This window comes from Terrapene carolina, unplaced genomic scaffold (genome assembly GCF_002925995.2).
Source record: "Terrapene carolina triunguis isolate 2854851 unplaced genomic scaffold, T_m_triunguis-2.0 Scaffold112, whole genome shotgun sequence".
Classification (NCBI taxonomy): domain Eukaryota; kingdom Metazoa; phylum Chordata; order Testudines; family Emydidae; genus Terrapene; species Terrapene triunguis.
In genome coordinates this window covers 12,170,832-12,183,397 of record NW_020664463.1, presented here as the reverse complement: position 1 = coordinate 12,183,397, position 12,566 = coordinate 12,170,832, and the positions used below count along the sequence as shown (strand labels likewise).

The 12,566-nt window shown below is 41.9% G+C and overlaps 1 protein-coding gene across 3 annotated transcripts in view; it reads right to left on the bottom strand.

Moving 5' to 3' along the window:
• The window catches only part of LOC112109791 (proline-rich protein 5), a 423,972-nt gene that overhangs the window by 363,099 nt on the left and 48,307 nt on the right, over window positions 1–12,566 (bottom strand). For 2 of the 3 annotated variants that reach the window (XM_026652268.2, XM_024213814.3), the window contains exon 3: window positions 4,230–4,486. In XM_026652268.2, coding sequence (XP_026508053.1) covers window positions 4,230–4,360 — 131 coding nt within the window. In that variant the 5' untranslated portion in view covers window positions 4,361–4,486. The remainder of the gene's footprint in view (window positions 1–4,229; window positions 4,487–12,566) is intronic. The other variant, XM_024213841.3, reaches the window with a different exon arrangement.

Here is a 12,566-nt window from a genome sequence, read left to right as displayed (position 1 = left end):
AAAGAAAACCTCTCTTTGGATTTCCTTTGCCCTCAGAGGGGCCCCCTTGGCTATCAGATTATAAAGATTATAAACCTTGGGTTTCTCAGTCCAATCGGTTTAATCAGTATTCAGCCCTATTTACTGCTGCAGCAGCAAATAAGCAGTTGAAGACAATGCCTGTAAAAGAACCTAAATTATTTTAATCCAATGCCAATTTTGTGAGCTCTAATGAAGTTGTATTGTTCAATTATGCTGCTTCTAGTTGCTAGTGAACATGCGTTGGCTGGTGAGTTGGTACACACTGCTTTTGGGGTTCATGGAAAAGAGGGACAGAAGAGGCTGTGCCCACAAAGTCTAATTTACGTAGTAGTAGGCAGAAGCTCAACAATGGTTTACTTCCATTTGATTTGACAGTTTCATGCTGTTTTACAGTACTGTAGCTGCAGAGATGAAGGAACATCCCTGCAGAGGAAGAAACCTTGCTAAGAATGCAATGTGCCAGCGGGGAGCTGGGCAATGACAGAAATGGAACCCAGTCTCCTGCAATTTGCCCTCACCTAGCTACAAAGGGCAGAATTCACCCTGTCACAAATACAATCCCAAGGGCTTAAGCGGATATCAACACAGAAGACTTGGGCTACGTCTTCACTACAGGTGGGGGTCGATTTAAGATACGCAAATTCAGCTACGCGAATAGCGTAGCTGAATTCGACATATCGCAGCCGACTTACCCCGCTGTGAGGACGGCGGCAAAATCGACCTCCGCGGCTTCCCGTCGACGGCTCTTACTCCCACCTTCGCTGGTGGAGTAAGAGCGTCGATTCGGGGATCGATTGTCGCGTCCTGACGGGACGCGATAAATCGATCCCCGAGAGGTCGATTTCTACCCGCCGATTCAGACGGGTAGTGTAGACCTAGCCTGAGTGAAGGAAACTTTGCCAGATAGCTCATTTTGGCACATGAAGTAGCCACAACTCTACTTCTGGAGGGGGCAGCATGGGCTCAAAAGTGTGTAACACAGCCAGAAAAAGGTGTGTGGTGAGGCTGACTAGAGAGAGCACTGACTTGAGTGGCTCTCTTCCAAAACTTTCACTGGCAAAGCTTATAGGGCAGAGATTCTCAAACTGGGGGTCGGGACCTCTCAGGGGGTCGCCAGGTTATTACCTGGGGGGTCGCGAGCTGTCAGCCTCCACCCCAAACCCTGCTTTGCCTCCAGCATTTATAATGGTGTTAAATATATAAAAAAGTGTTTTTAATTTATTAGGGGGGTCACACTCAGAGGCTTGCTGTGTGAAAGGGGTCACCAGTACAACAGTTTGAGAACTACTGTTATAGGGAACCTTGGGAAAATGAAATGTGGCCTCCCACAGTACTCTGACACAGGGCAGAGACAGGGTCATTGCCTGTCCTCCCGAAGGATGAGTATCCTCTCATGAGCAATGGGCTTGGCTGGAGCAGGGGCATTCTGAGGGGTTGTATTTCACACCTCCTTGCATCAGCTTTACTTAATCAGGCTCAAAGCCTCTTGCAAACACACACCCACAAACCGTCACCCAAGCACAGCTGCTAAAATTAAGGGGGAAATGGCAACTAATATTTAAACATAATAGATTCTGGCTTGATGAGAATGGAAGGCATTTCTGGTGCTTCTTATCACTCCCCTGATTAGCAAGAATGTTTAATAGTACACTGATTGAAATAGCAGAAATCGTTCTCCTATAAGGAAGGCAGTACATAAGCCAAAGGATAATGTTTGAGGACAGTACTTAGAAATGTTTTTGTTAAAAAACACTTTTGTTTTACAGAACAACCAAACAACCAAACCAAACCCAAGGAACCAAACAAACAACCAAACCAAACCCAAGGAACCAAACAAAAACAAAACAAAACACATGCATGGCAAAGGTTTTCAAAAGTGACCAGTGATTCTGGGTGACCCAAAGCTTAGGTGCCCAACTGGAGACGCCTTAAAAAAGTTCCTGAGTCCTGCATTTCAGAGAGTGCTGAACACCTGCACTCTGAAAATCAGGCCCCTTTTTAAAGTTGGGCACCTAAAGTTAGGTTGGGCACCTAAACTTTGAGTCACCCAAAGTCAAGGGTCACTTTTCAAAATCTTGCACTTTTTTTTGTGTCACATCTGAAAATCTTAACCAGATTTCAGATAATTGTTTCAAAGTATGAATAGCTAACCCATTATTGAAGCCTCAATTGTCCGGAGATGAAATGATGAAGATAAATTTTACAGAGTGTGTAAAGTATCTGCTAAGGTACTGAGATCCTTAAAGCCAAGACAGGATATGAGCTGCATTAAGTTGCAAGAAAGAGCTACGTTTATCCCCTTGTTTTGCTGCAGAGAGGGCCTTCTATTATTTACTATGAAATGCAGGGCCTGCAGTCTCTAAAAATCAGTTTTGTAATATTTATCATGACTTCAGAGCACATTGGGACACATACACTGATGCTCACTCTGTTTGCAAAATTAAGCAGTGTGGGGCTTCTCCAGAGGGATTTCAAAGATGCGTGCTATGGAAGTTCAGTGTGCCAGTGTATTCACAGTGAAGGGAAAGATGACCTCGTGGCAAAAAGGAAAGGTCAGTCACCGAGTTCACAAACCAGTAAAGAGATTGCTCACACATGCATGGTTTAAACAGTACGTGATGCGTGATTAATTAAATGCACAGAAGATCTAACAAGTCTCCCACAGACAGATGGGAAATACCCATTGATCATAACTGTCCCCACCTTTTCCAAATTCAAAAATAAATAAATAACCCGCTCTTATCTGACCAGTTCTTGGACTGTGTTTTGCACCAACAGTAGAGACAGCGAATGTGAACAGTGCTCATGCAGCACTTTTCTCAGTGCTCATGCAGCACCATGAGACCCCTTCCATACCGTCCCCTAAACCCTCCCTATCCCACTATGCCAGGCAGCCACACCCTCTCCGTTCAAATCCGTCCTGACAACTCGCTTCTCCTAGGAGGCCCATAAATGCTAATCTCGGCCAGTGAAAGCTGTCAGCACACCATTATGAAAAAGTTCTGAGGACCCTATTCTGTCACCCTGACTCACACCGAGCAGCCTTTACTCTGTGAGCAGCCTTACTGATTCCCGTGGGACAAGTAGCTAAGTGAAGTACTACTCAACACGAGTAAGGGTGGCAAATCTTGAATTAGCACCGTCATCTGGATCTCCCTGTGCATACTTGTATTATTTAAGCTGCAAACTTCTCAGGGCTGGGACAGTGTCTCCGTTGTGTCTTGTATTATTATAATACCTAACAAGCTGCTCGTACTTAAAGAATTTATAAGAAATAAATAAATAAATAAATAATGGCACAGTCATAGTGATAGATGATGTGGTTTCTTGGAATCTTTTTTTGCACAATGGCACAATCCTATTAGGAAATTTGTTCTCCTGGCCACTCCAGTGATTTCTCTCTTGCTGTAAATATATCTCAGTGCTTTTTAAAAATACCTATCAGTAACATTTTCCAAAGCGCCTAAGTCCTATTTTCAAAAAATTGACTTAAGGCCAGCTTTTTTAAAGGTGTTTAGGCACCCTGATATTAATGGGAGTTAGGCACCTAAATACTTTTTAAAATCGGTGCCTTAGGCACCTAGCAGTCAATGTCTCAATTAAAGTCAATGGGACTTAGGCTCTTAAATGCCTAAGTCACTCACTTTGGAAAATGTTCCCGTAAGTTACTTGAAAAAGTTCCACTATCTATTTTGACAAACACTGATAGACATAGAAATCATACACAGAAAAAAGTAAGGAATTATTTTTCCCCCTTCCAAAACATACAGAAAGCACAGCAAAGCAGAATATACACAGACACACTTTTAAACAAAACCAAATCAACCTTGAACTAAAATGTCTAGCAAGGTATAAGAACATATTTGTATTTTGGTGCTTTGAAAAAAGTTCCTGCCTGTCAGAATGAAGCATAGGTTGAACCATCTTCAGGAGGGCAAGACTTATTTTTCTGTCAGCATTCAGAGAAAGGTTAATAGCAGCCTCAAAGAGTTGCTCCTATCTGTTACTAAACATGTCTCTGGTTACATGTAATACCTTAATGCAAAAGCCAATGTGTTGTTACGTTCCTGAAATAAAGCACTGTTAGGAACAAACTATCCCAGACTGCGAAAAAGAGAAAGAGATTGTAATTGTGGAATTAAGCATGCCAGCTGCTGTCGGAGAGCTTAGAAGCTCCAGGTGAGGAAGTGCATCGAGCAAGACCTTACCTGTTCCAGGTAGCGTTGGAGCAGGCCCGTCGCTGCTGGGTCCCCCGCTCATCCAAGGCTGCCTGCTCTCTCTTGCCCAGATCACTGAGGCTGGGCGAACTCATGAACTTCAACCTGCGAAGAGTCCTCATGGTCAAATGTGTGTTTGTGCGTGGCAGCTACAGATACACCATCCTTTTTACACACACACACACGCAGCTGGAGCAGCAGCAGCAGCAATGCGAGCAGTTCTCTCCGTTTGTTGTTCAAAAAAGAAACTTAAAAAAAAAAAGAAGAGAGAACCAGTCTCTACAGAGCACACCTCTGCCAGCAAGAAAACAAACCTTTAATCAGATCAACTGTGACGTCATAAACTGTGGTTAATAATTTCTCCAGTCCTTTTAAAAAATTAAAGCCAAACTTCTTGCTGCTGCTTTAACAGTTTGCTGGGGCCCCTTTTAACCAGCAGCTGCCCAAAGTGGAAAGATTTCCCCTTCCCCCGTCCCGGTGCACCAAAAATGAAGAGTCTCATTCAACATGCTGCATGCTCCACCTGTCATGGGAATTGCTGCTTTCATCAGTCAACTGGTTTTTTGAGTTTTTTTTCCCCCAGCCCTCTCTCTTCACTCATAACTGGAAATGAAATCAGAGGGCAACGGAAAAAAACAACAACCAACCAATACTGACGCACTGAGACTTTATTGGAAAGTTTCATAACTGCCTATGCCCCGCCACGTTACGACACTTACACACACACACAAACACATTCACATACGCGCGCGCACACACACACACACACACGGCACAAACCTACTGTTTGCCTCAGAGGCTGTTTAAACTGAAAGCGTCTGATAAGCCACAAGAGTGAGAGTATTAAAAAAAAGAAAGAAAAATGAATACAGACTAAAAAGTAGAAGCTGGTGCTTTCATTTTGAGGAATTTCAGAGGTTAAATAGAGTGAACAAGAGGATTAACTATTTGGGATTTATTAATGTTTTTTAATTGAAATAACAGCTTCACAATCCGGGGCATGTCTAGTCTCAACAAAAGCCCCAGCTCAGTTATCTTCAAAGGGAAGAACATCCTGCTCTCTCTGACACTGTAATATTTACGAAAATGATGGTGGAAGATTCTAGCCAATGTTTGACTTGTTGCACCAAGATTCTGTTTCAAATCACAAATGTTTTCCTTATCAATTAAGTACTGACCGACCTTTGTAACGAGATTTCTAAAAAGAGAATAGCTTGTAATATAGCATCAGGTTGGACAGGCATCAGGTGAGCATTACACAACACTTGGGGCCAGATTCATATAGTAACAGATTACTCAGCAAACAGCCCAATTTAAACCAAAAGGACTACTCGCAGAGTAAGATACTATTCAGCATAACGGTATCAGAATTTGGACCTTCTTGTGGGATAAAATTGCACAGAACATTTATAATTATTTGTTTCATTTGTTTTTCTTGTATATGAAAGTCAGCTGCCTAGTTCTGTGAATACATTTTGAGTATATGTAGGCTTGGAAGGATTCGATTTTTATTAGCAAATGTCAGTAAACATCAATTTCACCATACACACGCAAACTGATGAAAAAATATTTTCATCGATACTTATCAAATTGTACAGGAGAAAGAAAAATGCTACTTGAGAACATATTAGAGTTTGATTTAAGGATATTTACTTTGTATATTTTGACATGTGATGTTGACAATCTGTGTTTTAATGGTTACAAACATTAACTTTTTGAATCTCAATGTCTACGGTCATTAAATAATTATTGCCTGACCTGCCCTTTGTCTGATACTCCCCCCATAATTTCCTACAACTGTAAACAATAAAAAGAGAAAAAATGCTTAAAAATAAACAGATATTATCCTTCAAATTCTGCCATGCCTAAGTATATGTATGTCCTTAATAACAAATTAATATAAATTAGAGGAGTGAAAACAGATTTTGAAATTCATAGATGCCTTATCTGAATCAATAATTTGTAAGCATTGTCAAAATCTGAATTTATTTATTTATTACCTCTTCCCCCCCACCCCGCAGCCTGAAATTTGGCTCAGCTCTTTGCATATTGTTTGGGCGGGAGGGGGAAATGATCAGATCACACAGGGGAAAAAAACACATTTTATCTTGGGCTAATATTAACGGTCAAGTGAAGATTGGGTTTAATTTTCTGTTGGCTGCCCCTCCCACCCAAAAACTTGAAGTATGGGAGATGGGCATCATAATGTATGAAATATGAAAAATTCATTTTTAAGATAAAGGTCTAAATCTAACCCACCTTTGTACAAAGACTTGGTTATTTCTACTCTGTTCCAAATGTTTAAACCCCTCAAACAAAACAAAACAAAACAAACAAACAACAATCCACTATATATAAGGCAGCAAAGGGAAAACACACAACAGTATATCACTGTATTCTAAACAATGAGATAGCTTCTACAGCATACAAATCAGTGACCTAAAATAGATACAGTAGAACCCTATTTGTTCAAATAGGATGGACATTTAATTTAACTGCATGAACAAAGGGGGAAATTGGGGAACATCATTTGTATTAAGGAGAGTTTTTCTGGTGAGGTGGTTCAGCTAAGCAAGGATTTACTCTGTTTAATTAAATGACTAGCTGATAACCCGGTTAATCTGTGCTAATGTAATTCTGCCTTGGTTTCTAGTTTCCTTTGGAGGAAACATTTACTGCTTCTCACCTGTTGTGAACTCGATAGGTTTTACAAAATGTGGATTAAATCTTTCTTGAAATTTTAGTTCCTTCTCCTTTCTTGACAGCACAGGAAAGCTTGCAACTGCACATTGGTTATGCCTGTATATTAACAATTCTCTTAATGCAATGATAATTTTTAAATTCCTCTCTTAATTGCTCTTCTTCCTTTGAATGCTCCACTTGCTCACTTGAGTACTCTCAGTGCTTGTGATATGTTTTCAACTGCCCATAGGAAGTGCTGCTGAAAAAAAAAGCAGTACCGGGCTTCACACTAAACCTTGGAACCTTGCTAACAGAAGGAAAAGAGCTCTCTCATTCTGTCACTTCAAATTCCACATCAATAGCTGAACTGCACTCATTTCTATCCAACAGTCTCAATAACTGGCCTCTGCTTTTGACTACTACATTCAAAGTCTGTGTTACACACAAAACAAACCACAAGGGATGAGAATCATTTCTACTTCCACTACAGTTTTCTCTGTTCAGTAGAAGTGGGCAGGGTTTGTTTACCCAACTTCTCCCTCCCACTAACGTGGAATCTATGCCTCCACCTGATCAAATGTTGATTTACAGATAAGCTACTTTGCTTTCAATGAAGATTGCCTACATTCATAACAACAGAAAGGTATTTAGAACTTACATTGCAGCTTTCATTCACAGAGCTCAATCACTTTATAAGCATGAACTAAGGGCTTGTCTACCTGGTGAAACCAGAGTAGCTAGTGTGCTTTAAATTGGCCTCCTACTTTACTTCTCATTAACAGCCCCATGTAGACAAGTCCTAATTCAGCCTGAAACCACTGGGAATTAAGCAAAATTTATTATACCCATTTAAAATGAAGCACACGGGGAAAGCCCTAGATCACACAGTGAGCCAGAGCAGACTTGTGAATAGAACCCAAGAGTTCTAATTCCCAGCCCCATACTCTAATCACTGGCTGCTAGGCCATGATGCTCAGAAAAGCATAGTGCTGCCTGGCGTAAGGGGCAAAGAGGAAAGAAGGGATGGTTAAGGGGGGGGGTGGAGGAGCAACAGTGCTCCCTGACTGACTTTGGCTGCATCTACTCTTAAACAGTGGTGTGTAGACTACAGGGACTACACATGTACTTTGCAAGGCTCTAGCAGCAGCGAAAGGGTTGTGCAGTGGGCAAACGCTTTGGCAGCAGGCCTTTCCCTGCTGCCAGGGACTTTCCCCACTGCTTCCACCCTGGCAGAGCCTTTCCTCACTGCTGGATCCTTTCTCTGCCATGCGGAAAGGCTCCAGCAGCAGGACACTACGCTGCTAAAAATAGCAGCACAGAGGCTGGAGGCACTGCCTGGCATGTAGAGAGCCATGCAGAAGCTCTCTGGGCATTCAGGTGTGTAGGACGCTTTACTCACCTAAGCCGTACCTCTCAGTCTATACTATTTATGCACATGCTAGCTGGGTGTGCAGTGTCTCTACACTACATGCTGCTGTAAGTATAGGCATAGTCTTTGAGAGATAAAAGCTGCCATTGCTCTGCAACCTCTTACTAAAAGAGCAGCCCCTAACCACCACTCACGTCAGAATAAAGGGTTTAAATAGCAGGGACTTTCTGAAGGCTTAAGTATTGCACAAGTTTTTGGGATGAGATCACCAAAAACAACTAGTGACACAGGAAAGGGAGGGGAGTTGCCATGGCTCCATAATGAATAATTAATGAATCTTAAATAACAACACCTGGCACTTATATAGAGTCAAGCCCCACCAAGTACTTTACAGACATGAATTAATTCAATCCTAGCACACAGCCATGAAGCAGATAAGTATTACTGTCCCTTTTTAATTCACATGGGACTGTAGCCTAAAAGTTAAGTGACTTGACCAATACCACACAGTGAGATGGTAGCAGAGCAGGAACAGACCCTTTGAGTCCAGTCTCCTACGCTAACTACTATACACAACACTGCCACTCAGCCATTCTTCTTGATCTGATCTTTGGAAACCTATTCTTCCCTCCAGTAGGACCCAATCAGTGACTATGCATGGGTGGATTCCACAGCTTGCACAAAACCCTAATGAAGTCAATGGGACTTGGTATGGGTGCAGGGGTTTGTTCATAATGAGTCACTTGCAGGACCAGGATTTAAAAAGACCACAACTTTGATATAGAGTAATGACAGTTATGTGAGTTTATTGAAGGGAGTCTAGTCTCCCAGTACACGTGGACAGTCCTAGGTGGTGTGCACTGTTGTTGCAGTCCAGTGCCAGGGCCCTGCATGGAAAATAGTTTAAAAAAAAATAATTTAAGTAGAACCCTAAAGTGTATCTATTCTTACTAGAATATGTTACTTTGAATGCTGTATTTTAATTATTATGGTATTGCCAATCCCAAGGATTCAAAAATCTTGAGTCAGGTTCCCCCCCCTCCCCAAAAATCATGAGATTAGTTTAAAAATAATAAATATTGGATTCTTTTTATTTGCTTTCTGGCTTTTGAGCTTTTCGGGTACAATTGAGTCACATTTTCGAGCTTTTCTGGACAACCAAGTGGGCCAGAAACGTATTTAAAAAAAAAAAAGCAAGCTGAGATTTTCATATTATTCACATGACTCCAGGAGCGGGGGCTTTAATAAACACTCCAAATATCAGGAGACTCACAATGAAATAAAGCAAGCTGGCAACTGTGTAGGGCCAAATTATCCCCTCGGTTCCACGCATGCCACCACACTGACAACAAAATGAACACAGCAGTGATACTGATGAATGTATGGGAACATAACTCAGAACAGAATTTGCCCTGTCAGTTATTTCATTAAGATTTGCAGGGTCTTTTTAATTAAATATTGGCACTGGAGAAAGATCTCTTTTTAATTAATAAAAATATATGAATTCCTTTGATTTTCCCCACGTTTCAGGGGGAGTTGAGGGGAGGGGAGAATTATCCTAGAAATGCTGATTATTCTTTTGAGTGCAACTAAATAACAGAGAGTTGAACTCCACCTCTTTACAGAAAATAGTTACAAACCCCACTAGACGAATGCAGTTTTAGATTTTATAAATCACACAGCCAAACTGAAAACATGCCTCAACACATGCCAAAGCCAAGAAATTAGCCTTCTGAAAAACCACACTTCTTAAAGGCACAGTGCATCTTGTTCCACAAGCAGTCAGCAGACAAAAGGGGAAAGAAAGCTCTGCTTGGCAGGAAGAAACGGGAGTGGAATGAAGAGGGAGGAGGGGAAGCACTATAACTCTGAATTCATCAATTCTTTCAAGATAATCTCCCCTTAATGCTCCCTTGTCCTTGTCCTATGATAGCAATAAAGTGCTACTGTAGAGTGTGGCCTGTCCTCTGATTCATCACTTTCTAACCTCAGCTCTATTCCCATAACTCTATGGAGCTCTTTGTAGAGCCCCACATGAGGGGCTTTTGCCTCGTCATGGTGGGGGGGGGGGCGGGAGACTTTGCTGCACAGGTGGCATCCCCCTTAAAGCCAAGCAGGAGAAAATGAGCCCGTGAAAGATCCCCTCCACTGAGGTCAGTAAATGGGACAATCTGGGTCATGTTGCCATTTTGCACTAACTTTTATAACTGCAGCCACTCTTTAAACATATTAGATGTGTTCCTCAATTGGTCCAAGTCAGTGCAGCTCCACTGACTTCCACCAGGCAACATCAATTTAGTCCACATGAGGATCTGGCTCATTATTAGTGTCTGTGAGAAAACGTATTGGGACACTACCAAGTAAACAGCAAGGATTCGGGATATAAGAATACTCTTCACTTTTTAAAAACAAAATTATTGTACGCGCACAAATGAACAAGCTCTATGAGCACTAAAGTAGAGAAATGTGGTCTAGCACAACAGTTGGAGTATAGGACTTAAAGGCCATGAATTCCTAAATTCCTATTCCAGATCTGGACTCTTTCTATGGCTTTGAGCTCTCACGTAATCTTTCTGCCTCAGTTTCTCCATCTGTAAAATGAGATAGTTCATACCAGCTTCACAGGCCAGCTGAAAAGATGTAAGGATTGAGCCCTGATCCTGCATTGCCAACTGCACAGCTGAACCCCTCTACTGGGTAGAGCCCCCTTTAACCTTAGTGGGGCTCTGCATGGCTGTGGGTTCTACGCTCTTAGTTCGTAGGCTCCAGTGCACTAACACCTTAAACCTGTCTCTTAGGTTTACAGTGCCTAGCACAATGGGGTCCAGATCTCCGATGAGGTCCCTACACACAACCGTAATACAATACAAATAAAATAAATAAATAAAAATGATGGTAAAACATCCATATCTAAAATTTCCATTAAATCCCTTTACATTCCCCAAATAGCAGTTAAAAGTGTGCAACACATAATATACAGAATGCACGTACTGTATATTGCTAAATTTTCTTCTGCGCCCCGCCCCTCCCCCCAGGAAATATTGTGATTGAATAAGAATCAGGCTATGTTCCTGAAGCTGTTGCCTGTTATGTTGCAATCAAAAAGTGCCAAGTGTTTCCATCAAAGGGCAATGCCAGCAGCTCTTCTGTTTGCTCATTATCTCCTTGTAGGGGTTGGGAATTAAAGTGAGAGTTGTAATTAGAATGAATATGGTGGAATGTTACATGAGGAAGAGGAAGTGAAGATCAGTGCCTTAGTCTGCATCAGCTATATCATCTGTAATTCTCCTTCTCACCCTTCACTTTAATAACCTACAGGGGCTTTTCTTTATCAGTACTAAGACCTCTGGGCAGCACCAATTCAAGGTCTCAGTACTACCCATGCACCCAAAGCCACTGTAGTACAACCCATTCTAAACAGTGGAAATGGTATGAATGCCAAACCAAGCACGTGGCTTTGTTAATAAATGGAATATAAAGTGATACATAAACTGATGTTTCGAAATTCTGTCCAATAAATAACTGCATTATTTAAAATGTTTTTTATCTGTTTTTACAAGATCATGGTATAGTAGAAAAATAATCTTAAAAAGCAACTAAGATCATAATGTTTATGACTTTTTTCAAATGCTGTGTGAATTCTTTCATAAATTGCTTACCATGCATGATATTAATAGGATCTCTGAACACTATGACCTTGATGTGACAGTTCGAGTATCATTGTACTATCTTCTACAGTTATACATGGTACAGTGCCTTCCAAATATATGAATCCTGGGAGATCTGAGCTGTGTGCTGTGCCGCACTGCCCTTCTTACATCCAAACAGTTCTGATTCAAGGTCTTCCAAGAAGGCTCTGATTGTCTTGGAAGGTCACCAAGATAAAGAGCCCACTTTGGTAAATAGCTGAGTTTCTAATAAGTTGCAGTGGTAGCCAGCTGTTAACAGCACGAAAGCAGAGCTCTACTGTTAACGTGTTCATGTGAGAATTATTGGAAATACGGGCCCTGCCTTAAGATTACTGCCAATCCCCATGATAGGGTTACCATACGTCCTCTTTTTCCCGGACATGTCCGGCTTTTCGGCACTCAAACCCCCGTCCGGGGGAAATTGCCAAAAAGCCGAACATGTCCGGGAAAATGGCGGCTCTGCTCCTCCCCTGACTCTTCGGCTCTGTTTAAGAGCCGAGCTGCCCGAGCGCTATGGGCTTCAGGCAGCCCCCTTGCCTCCGGACCCCAGCCGCCGGGCGGGCACTTCCCCGCCCGGGCTCCGGCGGC